This window comes from Nyctereutes procyonoides, unplaced genomic scaffold (assembly GCF_905146905.1).
Source record: "Nyctereutes procyonoides isolate TBG_1078 unplaced genomic scaffold, NYPRO_anot_genome, whole genome shotgun sequence".
NCBI classification, from domain to species: domain Eukaryota; kingdom Metazoa; phylum Chordata; class Mammalia; order Carnivora; family Canidae; genus Nyctereutes; species Nyctereutes procyonoides.
Genome location: NW_026575147.1, coordinates 11,656,212 through 11,678,774, shown reverse-complemented (window position 1 = coordinate 11,678,774; position 22,563 = coordinate 11,656,212). Strand labels below are relative to the sequence as shown.

Sequence of the window (22,563 nt, the reverse complement as noted above, 5' to 3'; positions counted from 1 at the left end):
GGACATCTGGGTGGCTCAGTAGGCTAAGTGTCTTCAGCTCAGGTCATGGTCCCAGATTGAGCCCCGCATCCAGCCCTGCAATCTCCCTCTTCCTTTGGCTGCCACTCCCCCTGCTTGTACGATTTCTCCATCAAATAAATAAATAAATAAACAAACAAACAAATAAATAAAATCTTAAAAAAAATTTTTAAAATCCCACGAAAAATAGAACTATCATGTATGATCCAGCAATCCTACTTCTGCATATATGAAATCATTACCTCAGAAGAAATGTCTGCACCCCATGTTCATTGCACCATTATTTACAATAGACAATACATGGAAAAACTTAATTCTCCATCTGACAGATGAATGCATAAAGCAGATATGTATACATTTCATATTTTTATGAAATATACATTTCATATTTTTATGAAAAGAAGGAAATCCTGTTGTTTGAGACAACATGGATGAAACTGGTGGGCATTATTATACTGAGATAAGCCAGTTGGAAAAGACAAATATTGTATGTTTTCACTTATATGTGGAATCTAAAAAAGCCAAATTCACAGAAATATAGAGTTGAATGGTAGTGGCCAGTGGCTGGGGGAAATGGAGATATATGTCAAAGGGTATAAGCTTTCAGCTGTAAGATGAAGAAGTTCTGGGGGGGGGTCTAATGTACAGCACAATAATTATATATATAATTAACAGTACTGCATTTTATACTTGAAAGTTTAGAGTAAATCATAAATATAATCACCATGAAAAAATGGTAATCATATGAGGGGATGGAGGTGTTATGTAGCCTTAATGTGGTAATCACTTCACAATATATATGTGTATCAAATCATCATGTGTACATCTTAAACTTACAGATGTTATAGGTCAATACTATGTCAATAAAACTGGAAAAAGAAGGATATTACAGTTTACCCTTGAACAATGTGGAGGATAGGGATGTCCCCCTGCCCCTGGTGTGTCAACAATCTACAAAACTTGAAATCTCCCAAAATGTAACTCCTGATAGCGTACTGTTGACCAGAAGTCTTACCCATCATAGTTGATTAACATATTTTGTTTGCCCTATATATCATATGCTGTGTTCTTACAATAAAGTAAGCTAAAGAAACGCCATTCAAGGGTCAGCTGTACAGGCTGAATTACCAAAGGTTGTTAAAACCAGGGTTCTTTTTTTTTTCTTTTTTTTTAAAACCAGGGTTCTTCATATAATTTTTACCATTATTAAATTTGTTAAGTGTTCTATGAAATTAAAATGTTATTAGTGTTATCATTTATGCATTAAGTACTATGCCTTTACAATCTATTATTAAAGTGATCCAAGATATTGCCTTTTTGAAAAAAAAATCCATGTATTTGCATATATCATATGCTCTAAAACCTAATAGTTCATTTCTATACTAAAAAACTTTTCATTCAATTTTTTGTTCCCAGGTTTTGCAAATCGTTTTTCAAAACCCAAAGGACCAAGGAAACCACCATCAACTTGGAATATTTAACACAACTTTGGAATATAGGCTGCAAGTTCATTTACAAATAAAAGTACTAGAATACTGCTACCTAAAATAAGGTTTCCATATTCATAATTTCAACAACGAAGATACTGTAATGTGTTAGTAGCAATATTAGAAAAGGATATTCAAATAAGTGCCAGAAATTTTATATTTTCATCTTATTTCTATTGAGTTGGAAATTGGAAATAAGTTTGTCACCTGAGCTTAAGCAGAGAATGCTGTATGAGAAACAGTTTTAGAATGGACTTATTTTTCACTTTGTAAGTTATTTTTATTCTACTTTCTACAGAAACATAAACTTTAAAATATTTTTAAGAATTGGATCTCAACTGTTTACCTTGCCAGAATTTACTATACAAAGCGTTTCGCAAAATCTGACTTGTGGTTGTGGTACAAAATTACTACTTGTGACAGTGACTATTCCCTGGGAGTTATTTTTGCCTAAATTCCTTGCACATCTCCCCAAAGATGGAAAACTAGAGAAAAGGAGACGTTAGATTTAAGATAATAAGTAAATCATGAAAATCTTTGCTGTTTGGTTAGATTCACTAACAAGATGTTCAACTGCATTTCTGTCTTTACCAAAGCTATTCAGTTACCAAGTCTAGAAGAATAATCAGCAAAATAGCTATCTTTTGGTAGCATTTTCTTCATTTCAAAGGTCCTACATAAACACGTGCAACTTATATCCAACCAACTGGAGGTTTTAAATTTTTCTATATGGAAAATGGACCTGCCTTATTTTAAGAAAATCTGAGTTTTCAAAGCTGATTTTATGTAACAAGTTAGCGAGTAATTATTGTTAGATTCCCCTGAGTTCTCCTAATGATTTGAAACTCAGAAAAAGTTTAACTTTTAGAAACCAGAAATAAACAGCACTTGTTCTTCAGTAACTTTCATTATGAACCCTAATGACAGCGCAAACTGGATGATGTGTTAGCCTGTTTACTGTAGAACAATGTACACAATAGGTGCTGAATAAACTGTTTCTAAACTGACTTTACCGCAGTGTTCATTTGGCCGAATACTTCTCCAGGCACTCGTGCCATTTCGGAGTACTTCACTGTAATCAATTATCCCCAGATATCTTTATCACGGACCAAACGCGTGAACAGAATCTTAGGTAAAATCTAAAACCCTGACGATGGAATTGTGAATGAATTTCCGGGCAGCAACCTTGGTGAACAGTGACGATTTCTGGAATGTTCCATGGTAGGCACCCTTCTCAAATTTATGCAACCTTCTCCTTGTGACTCGGGGGAAAAAAAAAAAAACTTATTTAGAAAAGTTTTAAAACACGGTTTTCCGTCTAGAATTCTTTCGTCGCCGAGGAGACGGATTCAAAACAAATGATGGCCTCTACCTTTCGAGGCAAGGGGGGCGGGGGGCGCGGCTCGGGGCGAGGTGGGGCGCGCGCCCCAGGCGCCCAGGCAGCCCTCGCACCTGTCCTGTGACGCCGGAGGCCGTAACCATGGCAGTGCCCGCCGAGAGGTTACAACATGTCTTCGCTGCGGCCCCATCACATTCTACACCCAAATCGCCCTCGTTTCACAAATGACCAAGTTCCCCTTTCTTCTCCATTATTTCATCGCTTGTCCAAAGATAAAAGGCCGCAGATTCTTTTACCTGACAAAGGTCATGCGAGGAACGTGAAACTTTAAAAGTACCTAAGGAGACCACCTACTCCGTGTAAAACGACGCAAAGGCCCACGAACGCGATGACAGGAACGCGCCCGCAGACGCCGAGAGCCGCTAACATTGTCTCGGCCGTTAAGGCGGTTGGCGGCAACTCTCCGCCCAGCGGCGGTTGCGTCGCGGCCCGAAGCGTGACTCGGCGCACGCTCTCTTTCCGCTCCTCCACTCCCGGAGCCGGGTATGCGGCGGGGCGCCGGGAACTACAGCTCCCATGAGACTCAGCGCGGCCCAGGGTACTTTACAATAGGGCTCGCTCGGCGAGGCCTGCGGAGAAGCGCTGAGAACTGCCGCTTCCGGCATGTTTGGCTCCGGAGGAAGAGCCTCCGACAAGTGGAGGGCGGGGGAGAGACTCCAATGCCCAGCGGGCCGTGCGCGGGCGGCGCTTGCGCGATACGCGGACGGGGGGGCGGTCGGGCCATTTAAATGTGTGTTTGTGGGTGAAATGGCTGCGCAGGTCGGAGCGGTGCGCGTAGTACGGGCGGTGGCGGCGCAGGAGGAGCCGGACAAAGAAGGGAAGGAGAAACCCCATGCCGGGGTCTCGCCGCGGGGAGTGAAGCGGCAGCGCCGAGCGAGCAGCGGGGGATCTCAGGAGAAGCGGGGGCGGCCGAGCCAGGACCCCCCTCTTGCTCCCCCTCACCGGCGGCGTCGCAGCCGCCAACATCCCGGGCCGCTGCCGCCAACGAATGCAGCCCCAACCGTCCCGGGCCCTGTTGAGCCTCTGCTCCTGCCGCCTCCGCCTCCACCTTCGCTGGCACCCGCCGGGCCCGCTGTCGCTGCCCCGCTCCCGGCCCCAGGCACCTCGGCCCTCTTCACCTTCTCTCCCCTGACGGTGAGCGCGGCCGGGCCCAAGCATAAGGGCCACAAGGAGCGGCACAAGCACCATCACCACCGCAGCTCCGATGGTGACCCCAGCTCCTGCGTTCCGGGCGATCTCAAGCACAAGGACAAGCAGGAAAACGGCGAGCGGACCGGAGGGGTGCCTCTGATCAAGGCCCCCAAGAGAGGTGAGAGCAGGCGAACTGCCCGAGCTTGGGCTCTGGGTCTCTCTCAGTTCTCATACCCCGCCCCTTTAGCGCTGAAAGACGCCAAACCCCCGCTCACCTCCTGCTGCTCTACTCCCCTAAGCCCACTGGGGTGGACTCTGCATTTCAGACCGTTGACACAGCCTGACCTACTTGAGGCTTCTCGTTTCGAGGCCGAGCTGTCAGTTACTAACCCCCTGTACCAGGCTCCCCCGCCCCCGCCCGCCCCCGCCCTTCACCCCGAGCCTTTACCAACGTTTGTTTTCAAATTCGCCAGGGTTTCCGCGCCGCGCGGTCCTTGGCGAGGGATTAGTTGCTGGGGTATTATAAAACTGCTTTTCTAAAGTAAAGATTTGTCGCTAAAATCCTTTCTTCTTGTTGTCTTTTGTGGAAATCTGTAACAGTAGCTCTCCTAGTCCAAAATATTCATGGGTATGGTTTGGGGCTTTTAATGAGTTTGAATTCTTACAGAGGTTGCTCGACTCACAGGTTGCTTTAGCTTTTGCCAGGTAAAATATCAAACGTAGCTTGTAGTGGTTCTTTTTTATCCGGAGGTGAAATCGTTTTTAATTTTTATATTAATTCTGGGAAGAGGGTTGGGGAAGGGTTTCTGTTCCTTTTGGTCCTAGGAAATCGGACTAACCATGCCTTTGAAAAGTGGGAAATGTACAGTGGTGGATAGTTAGAAGCAAGAATTTCAGTTGCAATTTATTCTTTCTGGGCACCAAAAAATTGAGAATTTATTTAATTCCAGTAACCATCTCTAAACTCATGAATACTGAACCCAGAAAACGTAGGACTACCCAATTAAATGAGATCTGGAGAAATTAAGTTTACCAAAATTGATGTCTTCCTGTTCCCAAATACATGTAGCATTTATTTGCATTCTCTGTAAAGGAGGGGGAAGGTAATGAATTTTTTATATGATTTTATATAATTTGTTATAACCCATTATACTATGGGTTTTTATATGATTTTATATAATTTGTTTTTATATGATTTTATATAATTTGTTAGTTGTATTTACTCAAGAAGATTTTAAGATATAAGTATCTTAGTATTTCTTAGTATTCGGCCAGCTGGGTTATTACATGTCTTTCAATCTAAAGTTTTGGGAATCTTGGATTCCTTCCATATATGGGTCTTGACTTAATCAGGTTTTTTTCGTGTGTGTGTGTGTGTGTGTGTGTGTGTGTGTTGCTACTTCCAAATGGTACAGTTTGTTGCAAATAATTGCTCAATAAATATTTATTGGATGAAATCTTTCTTGCTTTGGTGTATCCAGATGTTATTAGGAATAAAACTTGTGTCCATCCGACAGGACTGCCAATTTCCACCACCACTACTCCCTGATCTTGCTCTTTTATTTCTCGTCTTCTCATTTCATGTGTGTGTTTTAACTGTACAGAATTAGAGGGAATCTTGGAGATCAACCAATTTAAATTTGTGTTGTGGAAGAGGAAACCCAGGCCCAAAGTACTGAAGAGACTTGTCTAATTAAATCACAGTTAATTAGTACAAAGTACAAACATTAAAAAAATCTTTTTATGAATCATTGGTATAACTGGGAGTAGAACCCAGATCCTTAAATCCCAGTTCAAGCGTCCTCCCCCAGCTGCTTGTTGTTCCTTTCTTTTATATATATGTATATATATAAATGCGCTATTTACTTTCCCTCCTTCTTTGCTTATCCCTTCCCCATGCTTTGGCATCAGAATGGCAGTAACTAGGCCCATCAAAAATTTCTGACCTAGCCCCTGTTCTGTGGTGGGGTAGTGGCAGTTACACGTATAATGAACAACAGTGTGCTCCTCTGAGGATTGCACAGGCCTCATGTTCTTTAAAAACATAATCAAATCTTTAACTCAGTGTTGTCTGACAGAACTTTCTCCAGTGATGGAAATCTATGTTTGTGCTGTCCAATATGGTAGCATGGGTCATATATAGCACTTGAAATAAGTTGTGAAGACTTAAATGTGGCTGGTGTGATTGAGGAACTAAAATTTTAATTTTATTTAATTCTGGTTAATTTATAATAGTTTCTTTGGGCTAGTGGCTGCCATATTGGACAGCACTGCTTGAAGCATTTTAGTCTGCCAATATGTGACAAAGTGGATTGAGATCAGGTAATTTCAACATGTTACCCTTTTTTTTGTTGTTAATTGAAACACATAGACATATAATGTTACTAGTTTCAGGTTATACAACATAGTGATTCAATATTTATATGGATTTTTAAAAAGATTTTATTTATTCATAGACACACACACACACACACAGAGAGAGGCAGAGACACAGGCAGAGGGAGAAGCAGGCTCCATGCAAGGAGCCTGACGTGGGACTTGATCGTGGGACTTGATCGCGACTCGATCCCGGGTCTCCAGGACCACGCCCTGGACTGAAGGCGGTGCTAAACCGCTGAGCCACCCGGGCTGCAGAAGGATCATCATAAGTCTAATTTAAACATTTTAACATTTGAGTGAGGGACTGTTGGATGCTGTATTCTGCAGGGAAAGGACTCCCTGGTGGTACATACTGGGGGAAAACTGTATACTGTAGCCTTCTAGATACATAACAGATAATGACATCTTAAAAGTTCTCAGAACCCTACTGGAAACAAACTGGCTTAACCTTGTTTCATCCAGGCTTTTGCACTCATTTTGATGGATATCTTTACTTTTTTCACTGAACATCTTTATACTTGTTACAGTCATGTGCAGGAGGCATGCCTTTGGAATCAAGCTTAAGTTTAACCTGTGGCTCTACTACTTATTCTTTGATCATGGGCAAATTACTTTAACCTTTTTCAGCTTCAGTTTTCCTGTCTTTACAATGAAGTTGTAGTATTTGTTTTACAAGGTTATTATGTGGATTAAATGTGGCAATATGTGGAAAGTATTAGAAGAGTGTCTGGCTGATATTAGGCACTTTAAAAACTGCCTTTTGTTATTTTTATCATGCTTTGTCCTTGAAACAACTCTAAATTAATAAGGAGAGTTGCTAGACCCTTGTTATGTACAGAGTTATGTCTTCCCTCCCTTATTCTCAGATTTTCAGAAACTATTTTAACTTTTTCTTTTGAGATAATTATATATTCACAGAAAATTGCAAAAATAGTGCAGAGAAGTTTTTACCCTTCATTAGTTTTTCCCAATGGTTAGAGCTTACATAACTATTGTATAATATCTACACCAGGAAATTGACATTGGTGCAATGTATGGGTGTAATTCTGTGCCATTTTATCTCCTGTTTAACCACCATTGCAATCAAAATCCACAACCCTTCCATTACCACAAAGATCCCCCTTGTGCTAATCCCTTGAAAGTCTTAAATAGCTCCTGTATCTCCCTACCTTTCCTAACCTCTAGCAACCACCAATCTGTTCTCTAACTCTGTAATTTCATCATTTTGAGAATGTTATAAATGGAATAATATAGTATGTGATCTTTCAAGGCTTATCGCTTATCCTGATGTCCTTGAGATCCATTCAAGTTGTATGTATCAATAGCTCATGCCTTTTCATTGCTGAGTAGTATTCTATAGTATGCATACACCGCAGTTTAACCATTCACCTACAGAAGAACATTTTGACTGTTTTCCAGTTTGAATAAAGTTTCTATGAACGTTCATATTCAGGTCTGTGTGAGCCACCTAGGGAATCCCTACTATCCTGTTTTGACAAATGTTTGTATATTACAGGTGTGGGTCCTTTGTCAGATATTTGGTCTGTAAATATTTCCTCCCACTTTTGTTATTTGTGTTTCCCTCTTTTTAACAGGGTCTTTCACAGAGCAAAAGTTACAAATTTTGTTGAGGTCTAATATTTAATTTTTTTCTTTATTCTTTTATGGATTGTGCTTTTGGTGTCATAGCTAAGGTCTCAGAGCTTAGGTCCCAGAGGTTTTCTCTCTCTCTTTTTTTTTTTCCTAAAAGTTTTACAATTTTACCTTTTACATTTAAACTCTGATTCATTTGAGTTAATTTTGTGTAAGGTGTTAGGTGTTTTAGGTCAGGGTTCATGTTTTTTTGCCTGTGGATAATCCAGTTGTTCCAGCGTCTTTGTTGAAGACTTTTCTTTCTCCATTGGATTACTCCTACACATGTAAAAAATCAGTTTCACTGCCTGTTTTTGTATGACTTGTTAAATAAGGATGGTCTTTACATTTTAAGTGGTTGAAGAAAACCTCATGACATGTGAAAATTGTAAGAAATTTAAATTTGGTGTCCAGAAATAACGTTTAATTGGAACATCACTCCTTTAAATGTATTGTCTGTGGTAGTTTTCATGCTACAACAGTAGAGTAGTTGAGATAGCATCATGTGGGCCGCTAAGTTTACTACTATCTAGATCTTTATAGAAAAAGTTTGCCAATTTCTGAGGTCATTCAGCTGAAAGACATGTTCCTTCACACCAGCCTAATGGTACTAAATCCAGCTTCAGGTATAAGTTAATCATAAATTTCAGATTCTAGATGTTTGGAGTTGCTCATAAATAGTTGAAACAAAAATTTCTCATCTCTAAAATGGGAACTAAAATGAGTTTTGAAGAGATAAAGTGACATGCTTAAGATCTTCTAGTAAGTGATAGAACTGAATCTAGGACCCAGTTTTTTTTGACTTGTCCACTTTGCTTTTCATTTTTCTCTAAGTACATTTGGATTGTTAACTTAGTAAAGAGATATTTAAATTTTTTTTTATTTCTTATAAGTAACAAGCTTGAGTCTCAAACTGATAATGTATTACCTGTATATTTTGAAATCTTAATTTTTTCTCTCCCTTTATTGCTTATTAAAAGCATAGGACATATTGGCTCCAAAATTATTTTTAAATTATTCTTGCTTAGAAAATTTGTAATTTTAGTAATATTTTAATATTTTATAGAAAAAAAGGAAAGGGGGAAGTCCATTTCCCTAGCTCTTTTCTGTAGTATCATTACATGACAGGATTGTTCTTTTATATTTACTTGTGAATCAGCCTTCCTTTCTCACATTTTTTATAATTGACCAACTGCCCAATTTCTATCACAGGGAGTGTCCCTTAGACAATTAATTGAAATTTTTTGTGATGTCAGAAAGCTATTGGCAGGAACTTAAAATCCAAATTCTATTTGGTGATAGGAGTAAGGAATTGGGGATTATACAGAGACTGAAATAAACAGATCATCTCATTTATCAGAGCAAAAACTTAGGGGAATGATACTTTCCTTACCTACCCGGGGGAGGGGGGGGGAGGCTTTAGGGCATGAAATTTTTGCATAACCTAAATAATGCCAAATTTTTGATCATGTAATGGGCACTCAGTAAAATATTTGTTGAATGAAGTAATGCTCCCCTTAATGGAGATTCTTCTAGGTCGTCCTCCTCCTTCTCAAGTCCCTTAATTGTAACCAGATAATTTTAGTTTATCATCTCAAGAGTGTAGTGTAATAATGCATGGGAAGAATTTGAGTTTTGGAATCAGACAAGATGAGTGAATATTGGTTGTCATCTACTAGTATTGTGACCTATGGTAAGTAGCATATCTTATTTCAAGCTGTTTTCTTCTCTATAAAATGGACTTGCAAATCTACCTCACTGGTTTGAGGATTAAAATGACATTGCACGTATCATATCTAGTAGACCCTTGGTGAATAATAATTTTCTTCCCTCTTTCAGAGATTTTTGTCCTTTTTATGGGATTATCTTGTAATATACTACATTGTATTCTAGGACAATAATTTCTATCTTTTGTTTTGATATCCCAGAGTTATTGCCAATAATTTCAAGGAATGTATCAAATATTATTGTGAAAATGATACGATGGAAAAAAAAATGATACGATGGTGAGCACTTACTGTGTGTTTGGTACTGTGATGAGGCCCTTATATTTATTGTTTTATTTAATCCTTACAATAGTTCTGTGAGGTAGGTACTAGAATTAACATCTTAAGATGAGAAAATAGAAGTTTAAAGAGATTAATGAGCTTTCCTCTGGGAAATTAACTGCTCATTAATTTAAAGCAGTAAGTAGTTGGGCTGGGACAATACGCTAGGTCTAACTGTAAAGCACCTGTGCTATATGGCACTCTTTACTGCCTCTACAATCCAACTATTTTTGGGTAACAGTAATTAGCATGTATTGAGTATGTTATGTTCTAGGACTATTTTAAGTACTTTATGTGCTTTGTTTCATTTACTCTGCTCACTCATTTTATGAGATACTGTTACTTTCCCTCATTTTACCAAAAGGAACAAGATACAAAGAAGTTGCAAAAGGTAATACTCTGCGAGGAAGTACTAGGATAGGGATTCAAATTCTGCTAGCCACTCTTAAACATTATGTTATAGAGGGATGGGGGTAAAGTAAGGCAGTTTTATAAACATATGGTGACCTTTTTTTTAGTCAGGTTCTTATATGGGATGGCAAGGACACCTAATAAGACTGAAAAATTTATTTTCAGAAAAAAACTTTAGCTTTTTTCTTTATTATGATTAGTAAAATATAAAAAATGCACTTGCTTTGAAAATGTTTATCCACCATGATTTTTAGAATTGAAGATAATACATTTTTTTCAGTTCTAAGTTACAATTCAAGTGTAAGAATGGTGATATAAATTTAAGTTTTATAATAGGAAAAGTAATTTTTTTGCATTAATGAAAACTTTCAATAGTGATGTTGAATAAAGATGCTATCAGATAGTTGGTAATATTAGCAAATTTGAGGATTTTATTTTTATTTTTATTTTGGTTTCAGGTGTAGAATTTAGTGATTCATCGCTTAAATAGAACACCTGGTGCTCATCATAACAAGTGCCCTCCTCAATACCCATCACTCATCTAGCCCATCACCCACCCACTTTCTCTGTCAACCCTCAGTTTGTTCTCTGTCATTGTCTTATGGTTTGCTTCCCTCTCCTTTTTTTCCCTTCACATATCATATGTTCATCTGATTTGTTTCCTAAATTCCACACATGAGTGAGATCATATGGTATTTGTCTTTCCCTGATTGATTTACTTCATTTAGCATAATATACTGTAGCTCCATCCACATAATTGTAAATGGCAAGATTTCATTCTTTTTGATGACTGAGTAATATTTCATTGTTTCTCTGTGTGTGTGTATTCTATATATTATATACTCTTTATGCATTCATGAGTCATTGGACACTTGGTCTTTTTTTTTTTTTTAAGACACTTGGTCTCTTATGAGGATTTTTTTTTTTTTTAAGATTTTATTTATTCATGAGAGACACAGTGAGAAGCAGAGACATAGGCAAAGCAGACTCCCCACAGGGAGCCCAGTGTGGAACTCAGTCCCAGGACCCTGGGATCATGACCTGAGCCAAAGGCAGATGCTCAACCAGCGGCCACCCAGCTGCCCAGTCTTATGAGGATTTTATTGATAGTGTTGTTCATTTATAGTTATAATGACCTTTGTTTTAAGACAGCAATTTCTTTCAGATAAATGTATCTTCCTCTGTAGACTTAAATCTCTTTATATTTGCTCTCACAGTTTGATATGTGAAAGCTTTCCTTAATCACAGATAATAGAGTAGCTTGGCTTTTTTTTCTGTAAAAGAACTGATATCAGTAAATATTAGCTTTTGCACTATAGGGAAATACTCAAAATGTTACTTCCTGAATATGTTCTCTGTTGGAAAGCTAGAACAATCAACCAGGAATGGAAAGGCTGTGAAAACTTTAGGCTTTGTTTGTTTGTTTTTAACATACAACATTGTATAAAGTGTACAACATACTGATTTGATACATTTATACTGCAAAGACATTGATTTTTTTTTAAAAGATTTTATTATTCATGAGAAACAGAGAGGCAGAGACATAGGCAGAGGGAGAAGTAGGCCCCCTGCGGGGATCCTGATGTGGGACTCGATCCCAGGACCCCGGGATCGCGCCCTGAGCCCAAGGCAGAGGCTCAACCGCTGAGCCACCCAGGCGTCCCAAGACATTGATTTTTAATTGTTTTTAATTCAAGGCAAGGCAACCTTGATAATCTCATAGGGCAACAAGGGCTAACTTACTGTAATAACCTCTTAACAACTTTGTATATGAATGCCATATTCAGTTGGTTGTCATCACAATAGTTCAAAAGTAAATTTTGTTTATTCATTTAAATTCATTTAGCTAGTATGACAGACACAAGTAGTCTCAAATTTCTCAGTAAACACAGGTGAGCTCTCTATATTCAACCTTAGATAAGAATCCAAATTTGAAAAACAGGATTAGTGAGATAGATTGACATTTATTTCATATTTTAAACTTTTATCATGGTGAAATATGAGATTACAATCAATTTAAGGCCCTTTTCATTTCTTTGTACCGTGGTTTTTTGATGGGCTTGTGTTGGATGATTTAAGTGGTTCTCATATAAATGAGTTTGGAATGAAACCCACAGAGACTTGGCCGTGTTAGAAATACCATTGGTAAGTTGATAGTAATATAGAAAATGTGTTACAATCAAGGCAGCTCCTTCTTGGTGTTAATTTCAGTGGCAGATCTAGGTCACAATTCATCTTCTGCATACCAAATACCTCCTCTGAAGCTTAAAATAACAGATCTATTCAGAGATAGTTTTTTTTTTCTTTTTTTTTTTTTTTCCGGTGAAATTGCTAAAACGTTTAGCAGAGTGTAATTAGATGACTTTTAAAATTGGTCTAACCTTTGTATTTAATGGCATTAACATTTAGTTGCTTGGGAGAATTGCCTAAATTACTGAATTTTTAATGTGGAAAATGTATTTATATTTCTTACCAAATAAAATTAATCTAAACTATTGCTACTAAGTGTTTTAACAAATTCTCAAAGATTTACTTGTATGTAGAATAAAAGATGGATTGCTTTTTCTCTTGCCAATTTAAGCAATCTGATTACATGTGTATTTTGCTATATGATCTCAGTTTAATTACAAGTGATGTTTGGAAATAAAGGGTTTTCTTTTTGTTTAAAAACATATTAAACAGAATGAAAGTAATTTGGTATCTGTACACTTTAAAGTCTGACTTGTATTTCTAAATATTTTCTTTAGAAGTTTTTCATAACTGGGCAATATTTGGTGATTTGGAATGACTGTATAAAGCACAGCAACTGTCATGTTTGCATTTTATACCAAGTAAATTATTTACTGTCAATTTTATTGAATTTGTTCTTAGGTGTAGTCATAGGATCAGTTGGAGTATTTGTCTTAACACCGAATTGCTTGAATCATGTCAGAAATACTATTGTTGGGTAGACAAACACTATACAGTAAATACCAGAGCAAACTTGAAAGATTCGTCAGGACTATAGCTGATATTTAATCCTAAAGATTTCCTGCTAGATACATTTTCACACTAGTAAATGAAAGATACTATTCTATTTTGGGTTTGTCAATCCATAATAATCCCTTAAAAATTAAAAGTAAGTTTTTAATTATAAAAATAGTATGTGTTTATTGTAAAACATTAGAAAATACAATAAGCAAAAAAGAAAACATCTAGATCTTCATAATTCTACCAGCCTACATAACTACCATTATTAACACTTTGGTATGTATTCCTTCAGGTACCTTTTTTTTCTAGTGTATGTACAAAATATTTGTAGACCATTAAGACTTTTTTCCTCTCTTTTGGTCCTTTGCTTTTCTCCCTGGAATATTTTTCCCTAGAAAACATGCCTGGCTTGTCTCATTTAGGACTCAACCTAAATGTTACCTCCCAAAGAGAAGTTTCCTCAGAATCTAGAGTAGTTTATTGAAACCTTTTTTTTTTTTTTTTTTTTTTGCCAAACTAGATTGTAAAGTCCAGATTGTGTCTGCCTTAGCACCATATCCCTAGTGCCCAGAAATGTCCCTGGTGCACCTAGTGGGTACTTAATCAATGTTTGTATGTTTAATATTATAAACTTGGGATCAGTTTATACACACATTAGATGCCCTGGAAAGAAAGGTAATATATTTATTTCTGACCTTAGATTGCTTACAGTCTAGAGGAAAGGTAGAAAATTAGATCTGTGATAATACAGCATGTGGTTAAGTTCTGTGGGAAGTACAGTGCTAAGTGCACAGGGTAGGAGCAGCTACCCAAATTGGGTAGGGATCAATTGTTAGAGAATGCTTTCTGAATGATTGGCAATGTAAGCATTTTATAACCTTTTAATTCATCAGTTCTTTTCATTTATAATATAACTTGTAATGACTGAGTAGTATTTTGTCAGTATATCAGTGCCAGAATTTAATCAACATCCTATTACTTAGGATAGACATTTAAGGGAGTCCCTAAATAACTATCATGGATATTTATGTGTATCTTCAGTTATTTTTTAGGTAATATTTACTTGGCAGTGGAACTTCTGGGTCTGGTAATTATTAAGATTTTCAAGGCTTTTGGTGTACATATCCAATTTGGTGGGTGCCAGATTGCTCTCTATGAAATTTGTACCGGTTTATACTTTCAGCAACACTATATGAGAATGCCAAAAAAAGAAAAGTCATGCCAATTTGATAGGCAAAATGGTGTCTTACAGCTTAATTTGCTTTTGTTTGATTTGCCTGTATGTATCATAGCAAAATATGACAAGCTTCACTTTAGATTTTACAGTGGTTACTGAACAGATACTCCGTACAGTATGGCAGATATGAAATTACTTGGATATTTCCTTTACTTTTGATTATAAGTTGTATTAAATTATATGCTTGCATTTCCATTATCTACTGTTTAGCATAGTTTTCAACCCAGAATATTATTGTATTTTAAGATCTTTGTCTTATTTATTCATTTTATAAACATGTAAGTGGTCATGGCAAATTCAGAGAAACTGAGAATAAGCCATTTAATTTGAGATCAAGTACCATAAGAAGTTTATATGTTGACCCTAGGCCCAGCAACTAACTTCTTTTTAATTATTGTGGCCAGAAACACCAGATGAAAATGGTAAAACCCAGAGAGCTGATGATTTTGTCTTGAAGAAAATAAAGAAGAAAAAGAAAAAGAAACACCGAGAAGATATGCGAGGAAGACGCCTTAAAATGTACAATAAGGAAGTACAAACCGTCTGTGCTGGCCTGACCCGCATCAGTAAGGAAATCCTCACCCAAGGACAAATAAATAGCACTTCAGGAGTTAATAAAGAGTCCTTCAGGTATCTGAAAGATGAACAGCTGTGCCGATTAAATTTGGGCATGCAAGAATATCGGGTACCCCAGGGAGTACAAACACCTTTTATGACTCACCAGGAACATTCTATTCGTAGAAATTTCTTAAAAACAGGTACTAAATTTAGCAACTTTATTCATGAGGAACACCAGTCCAATGGTGGTGCACTTGTCCTTCATGCTTACATGGATGAACTCTCATTTTTGTCTCCAATGGAGATGGAGAGATTTTCTGAGGAGTTTCTTGCTTTGACATTCAGTGAAAATGAGAAAAATGCTGCTTACTATGCTTTAGCAATAGTGCATGGAGCGGCTGCTTATCTCCCAGACTTCTTGGACTACTTTGCTTTTAATTTCCCCAACACTCCTGTGAAAATGGAGATTCTGGGCAAGAAAGATATCGAAACAACCACCATTTCAAATTTTCACACTCAGGTAAGATAAAATCATTGTTAAATTGTTTAGTAAATATAGCTTCTTGGCAGTATTAATGTCATTCTGTTTCATTTGCACATACCAGCACACTTTTGATAAAAATTCATGGTGGTAAAGGTGATTAAAATCGTTAGCTTATTGCTCTAATTGAAAAATCTTAATTGCTGAAGTTCTTTGAAATGTAGCTTGTTACTTGCTTGGTCTAGGAAGTGTTTTATACATGTTATACAGCATTACAAGTCTTTATGGAAACCCAGCTTGAAAACTAATCCAGTCTTTGAGAAATCAGGTAGCATTAGTATAGAGGATGTGATTCAGATCTGGTAGCGCCAAAGTAACTTTAGTTAAGACTTAAAATAAACACACGAGGGCACTGGCCTGTTTATTTGCCAGGTTTTTGCTATTTTTGTTTCTCTCCTTTCAGTAACTTGTTGGCAGTCTATCCCAGAAACATACCCCATTTTGTGACTTGGAAGTGTCACTAGGAAGACCGCCATAGTGTCTGCTCCTTCTGCCTATGCACTGTTGTAGGTGAAGACATTTTCTAAAGCCTTGCTTAGGCAGCTAGGCTTAAGTCAGCAGGGAAATCTCTCCTTCCTAACCAGTGGTTTTTAACCAGACATTTTTTTCAATGAGTTATTTTAAGGCATAGAAAGAAGTTAATATCATGGCCTAGTTACTTTCTTACTTCTTTTCTCATAAGGATTATAAACATGAATGGTCAGCTATAAGTTGCTATCCTAGATACAAATTCAACACAGGTTTAGTGGAGAATATTTTACTTTTTAGAGATTTATGATTATATAACCTGTTTTTTCAGGTTATTTAATAATTTGCTGCCATTCTTTTCCTTAAGATTTTTTTTTTTTAGGTTAAGAGCCTGTTGCATAATAAGACTCTCAGCTGCCTGCATTATAGTGGTTTCAAGCCATTTGGATTTATTTGAAACCTCCTCTAACTTGAATCTTTTTAATGATTCTTACCATCCTTGCCTCCAGTGAGGGGAGTATCCAGTTTAGATTTATAAACTTCAGAATTTCTCTAATTGAAGTTCTCTCTGCAGTAGAGAGAGCAGGAGCAGCCAATCTGGAGAGGTCGCAAGATGGGGCTGCCCAAGACGTTGGAACACGATGTGCAATAAAGGGCTTCGTCTTGGATTTTGGCCTTGTTACCACAATCAGGTACCGAAGTGCTGACTTTTGTAGTAGATTTTCTTTTTTCTTTTACCTTTTTTTTTTTAAAGGAGTTTTGCCCTTTTAAGGTTAAGAATCCTATTTTTATAAATATTGCGGAGAAGGGACTGAAAACAGTTTTCCTGATATAGGCCATAATCCCTGTAAGTCCCTATTTAACAAAGAAAGATATTGCTGAGAGCAGAATTAACATGCTTCATCACTTTTTTAATTTAGAAGATGCAGCAAATTTTCTCTTCTGATTTATAGACCAACAAGCATATCTGAGAAATAAGTCAGAAATAATGGGTGAAAAAAAGTCTTGGTTTTGTAGGGGTGACTTTTTAACTTTCATGTTAGTCTATAGTGGCTCAAGCTTATTTGTCAATAGTACCCAATCTAAATAGTTAATAAAAGAAAGTATTTCTAAATATTCCCTGCTGATTTTTGTCCTCCAATTTTTTAAAATGGAGCTGAAATTTAAATGACTGTACCAACAACTTACCTTGAGATTTACTTTGAGATTTATAGAATAACCTCTTCTTAAGAACATAGCAGATTGTTATTAAATTAGATATCACTAAGTACTTCAACCAGATAAGAATATTGAGGACTACTAAGTCTTGTGCGGTGGTAATCCTGGAACTTCATTTTATTTATGAATTTTCAGTCATTGGAGGAGAAATATGGAGTGGGTATGGAGGTTGAGGTGGTCCATGAAACTTTAAATTTGCACCTGTCAAATACTTGGCGGATGTCAGTGTGGAAGCTAACACAATAGTTGACATTGATTTAGTAGTTCATTGCTTAAGAAATATTTTCACATTCCTAACAATATTTGAAACAACCTATGGTGTAGGTAACCAATTTTATCTCTGTTTTCTTTTGAAGAAACCGAAGCCTGGAGATGTTCATTATTATCCAAGTTCATGTAGCTAGTAAGTGGAAGTCAGGGTGCTAACTTAGGCCACCTGAACAATATGCCTGTCATTTTACCATACTTCTTTACTTCAGCCATTGGAAAAAGGATCAGTGCATTTATTTGTCTAACACTGTCGTTAGTGAAATTAAAATATCTTAGTTTAACACAGTATTCAGAAGGCTATTAATTTTTAACAAATACCTTTTTTTGTCTAATGAAGTCTTTTGAAGTTCTGTTTAAATGTCTATAAATAAACTGAAGAAACTTGTTACCTTAGACAGTTATTGGAAATCATTTATAGTTTAAATATGTAGTCATAATAATCATGATTATTTTAAGATAATTTAGCAAACACTTATTTTTTAGTTATTTTTTAAAGGTTTATTTATTTGAGAGAGCATGCAGCAAGGAGGGATAGAGGCAGATGGAGAGAGAGTCTCAGGTAGACTCTAAGGAGCCCCATGCAGGGCCTGATCCAGAACCAAAGTCCAACACTTAAGCAACTGTGCCACCCAGTGCCCCTCAGCAAACATATATGGAGAACATACCATGTACTGGACATTCTGTTCTTAAACGGACTGATGAGCTCAGTCTGGTGGAGGAGATGAACGAACCAGCAATTATAATACAGTTTGCTAAGTATTAGAAATATGCATAGGGGAAAACCTTGTATTAGAGGGAGCACAGTTTGTGGTGTTACCTAACAGACTTGAGGTGATTAGAAAAGGCAGCTTAAAGCATGTGATGCTTAAGTAGAGTCTTAAAAGATTAGTACTTAGCTTAATAAGGGCATTTTAAGCAAAGAGAAAAACTGCATGTACAGACACACAGGCATTAGAGAATGTGGTGCTTTCAGGGAGCTGCAGCTAGCTTGACATAGCAAGAGTACATGTTAACTATTGAGGTGTTGTGGGAGTTGAGACAAGAGACAAAAATCAAGATTGTGAAGAGCTTTTATATGATGTGCCAAAAGAAAGTTAGTACTTTTTCCTAAAGGTAATGGGGAAATCATTGGTGAATTTTAATAGGGGAGTGCTATCAAGTTATGTTTGCCAAGATTATTTAGGAGTTTGAAGCTTGGGATAGAGGAGGAAAATGAGATTGGAAGCAAGAAGACTGGTTAGATTACTGTGGTTACTAGATCAGAAATGATCCATGTCAAAATTGATATTGACACTTAGGACGGAATGAAAGAGAAATAAAAGATGGGATTAATTGCATTCGGTGAGGGAGAAGGATAGAGTCTTAAAATAATAGGATTTGGATAAATAGGCGGATGGTGGTTCTGGTCACAAGTTTATACAAGGTTGAAAAAGCTGGTTTCTAGGGGTGAAAGGTGTTGATGAAGAGCTCAGTTTGGGATACTTTGTGTTGGAAGTACCTGTGAAGACTAAAGGTTAGAAATGTCTATTAGGTAGTTGAATATATGAATCTAAGACTAGGAGACACTTGTAGGCTGGAAATGCAGCAGTTGGATCTATTAGCATATAGGTGATCCAGGCACAGCATTAGAGGGGAAAAGAAAGGAATGGAATCCTGACATGTACTCACATGTAAGCATGAGGAACGTGGGAAAGAGATCAAAAAGAAAGGGAAGTAGAAGGAAGATTAGGATATGTTTTCTAGGTTTTAAGAATGATGGAGTGTTAAGTATCACATTCATAGGAGAGATCAAGTAAGATAAGGATTGGAAAATGTTAAGTTGCTCGATTAGGGATTTCATTGGAAACCAGTGGTTATCCAGACCAGTGCTTTGCAAACCATGGCTAAATATTGTCAATTATGGTTTTTTGTTTTTGTTTTTGCTTAAGAAGCTTACTACTTCTCTGTGTTTATAAACTTGGCATTCAGACCCTTACCCACATCTTCTGAATCAGAATCTACATTTTAACAAGATTTGCAGGTGATTCATATACACATTAAGGTTTGGGAAGCACTACTTTAGAACATGTCTGCACTAGTCAAAGGAAGTAAAATGTAGGTTTGTTTTGTGCAAGAATAGTTGTAGCTTCCATAATTTTTATATTTTTAAATTATTGTAGTGGCAAAGCTAGGATCCACATAAAGTTGTTTTTGTTGTTGTTTTCATATTCTATGAAACTCATATTTTAATACCAAAGGAAATTTAAGTTTATGATAAATCTCAGTTGAAGCACCAAGCTAATCTAATCCTCAGATTTGATTACTTTTCAGATCTAATTTTTTTTAAGATTTTATTTATTTATTCATGAGAGAGACACACACAGTGAGAGAGAGAGAGAGAGAGAGAGAGGGAGAGAGAGAGAGAGGCAGAGAGGCAGAGGGAGAAGCAGGCTCCATGCAGGGAGCCCAACATGGGACTCGATCCCGGGTCTCCAGGATCACACCCTGGGCCGAAGGCAGGTGCTAAACTGCTGAGCCACCCAGGATTCCCATAGATCTAATTAAGTTTGTTTGTTTGTTTGTTTGTTTATTTATTTATTTATTTTTAATTAAGTTTTAAATGGTCATTGGCTAAATAACAATTTTGACCAAAAACTTTTAAGTGTGGAATGTTTTGTTAATGGAGAAACATTAGTGTCCACTTTGAAATATATTTCTCCCTAATAGACGTGTACACGTTTTAGGCATAAATATAATTTATGACTTTTTTGCTTAAGTGCTATATCTTGTAGTTACTTGCTTTTTAAGAACTTTTTAATGGTTTTAAACTTTGAAGTGTGATAGTTCTATAATGAGCATATAATCCTTGACTCCCCTTCTTATAAAAATCCTATTGTAGATGATAAACTGATTGAAAATTAAAATAGTTTTCTAGTCATCTTACGGACTAACAGGATTTTAGAGTAGGTGGGGGCCATTTCCAAGCCTTCATTTTATAGATGAGGAAGCTCACACTTTGGTTGTGACCTTCCCCAAGGTTAAACAGTGGCAGATCTTCAAAGAGGAATTATTTTTTCTTCTTTCTCTGGGTGGAATTAAATTCTACAGGTGAGGGTTACCGGTTTTAATGTGTCTATATAATGCAGATTTATATTTTATATGTCTGGGTTGGGGCTGTATAGGCTGCATTTTTGATGAGTTTCCAGATGATGCTGATACTGCTGGTCATGAGCCAACAAAGCTATAGACTGTAGATTCTGTACAGGAATTGCAAGTCAAAGCAACAACAAAAAACCACTAAAACACTAAAAATATAGTAAAATTAAATGAGTTGTTTTAAATATTGCCATCTGAGATTATTTTCACTTTAGGGCACCTAGATAACTGAAGGGTGTATATGGAGAAGAAGGATATGTATATATGTGTGCTGGGAAGAGAGGCAATTGAATAAAAAAGCCTATCTACCATAGTAAGATTTTGTTTTCTTTATCTGGCAAATGTGCATATTTTAAATTCTCCTTGACAGAACATAAAGACTCCTAACTCTGGGAAACGAACTAGGGGTGGTGGAAGGGGAGGAGGGCGGGGGGTGGGGGTGAATGGGTGAGGGCACTGAGGGGGGCACTTGACGGGATGAGCACTGGGTATTCTGTATGTTGGCAAATTGAACACCAATAAAAAATAAATTTATTATAAAAAAATTCTCCTTAAAAGAAAATGTTGAAGTCTTTTACTGAGGATCATAGATCTTTAACTTTATTTAGGTGGTTGGTGGGAGAAGTTCTTGTACATAATACTTTTATTACTATAAATGGTAATGTCTGCTATTCCAGAGAAAATCAGCAAATGTTATTTCTTCATTTTGTGTTCTGTCAAGGCCTAAAATTAAAATGGGCTTATTAGGTGCTCCTCATCTTTGATCAATATAATTAACATTTTATGGTGAAAGAGTTGAACCAGTAGAGTGATTTGTACTTGCTAAATAACTGAGAAACTCCTTACGAACTACACATCAGTGTGTTATATAAAAGGAGAAATAAATATTTTAAGTAGTTGGCTTTATAAAATAAACCAGCATAGGAATGGTAGGTTTGGTTCTTTTTTCTCTAAGTACAGCTTATAATAAATTCATTTTGACTTGCACTACTTTTTCACTATATGTTTTAAAGTAGGAATGCTTTTCTATTCACAGATCACAAGGTTAGGAAGATTGCTGGCTAGCTTTTTCCTTTCTGATTTTTAAACATTCAGATTGAATAGGCGTCTTCCTAAAACATGAGTTCTGTAAAATAATTACCCCTGCCCTTAGTTGGGGGAAGGATGTCCATATAGTATATTTCTAGCTTGATGTTCTTCTAGTTTTGAGTATGTGTGTGTTTAAGAATTTCTTTTTTAGGTAGTTTTGGGTTCATGGCAAAATGGAGGGAATGTACAAAGATTTCCTGAATACTCTCTGCCCCCATCTGTGCACAGCCTTCCCCCATTATCAACATCCCCCCTCCCCGAGTGGTTCATTTATTACAAGTGATAAACCTGTGTTGATTCATTATAATCACCCCAAATCTGTAGTTTACATTATAGTTCACTCTTGGTGGTGTACTTCTGTGGGTTTGGACTAATGCATAATGATATGTATAAGTGCACAGAGTATTTTCACATCTTAAAAATCTGTGCTCTTCCTTGTCATCCTTTTCCTTCCTCTCCCAACCCCTGGCAAACACCGATCTTTTTACTCTCTTCATAGTTTTGCCTTTTCCAGAATGTAATATAGTTGGAATCAAATATTATGTAGCCTTTTCAGATTGGCTGCTTTCACT

General features: G+C 37.0%; 2 protein-coding genes across 2 annotated transcripts in view; both read left to right on the top strand.

Moving 5' to 3' along the window:
* PTPN22 (protein tyrosine phosphatase non-receptor type 22) overlaps positions 1-3,262 on the top strand; it is a 59,355-nt gene extending 56,093 nt beyond the window's left edge. The window contains exon 21 of the mRNA XM_055312186.1: positions 1,435-3,262. Coding sequence (XP_055168161.1) covers positions 1,435-1,499 — 65 coding nt within the window. The 3' untranslated portion in view covers positions 1,500-3,262. The remainder of the gene's footprint in view (positions 1-1,434) is intronic.
* Positions 3,263-3,507: 245 nt separating this feature from the next.
* Positions 3,508-22,563, top strand: part of RSBN1 (round spermatid basic protein 1) — a 45,425-nt gene continuing 26,369 nt past the window's right edge. Inside the window, exons 1-2 of the mRNA XM_055312615.1 lie at positions 3,508-4,213; positions 15,117-15,790. Of these exons, the coding sequence (XP_055168590.1) occupies positions 3,508-4,213; positions 15,117-15,790 (1,380 nt within the window). The remainder of the gene's footprint in view (positions 4,214-15,116; positions 15,791-22,563) is intronic.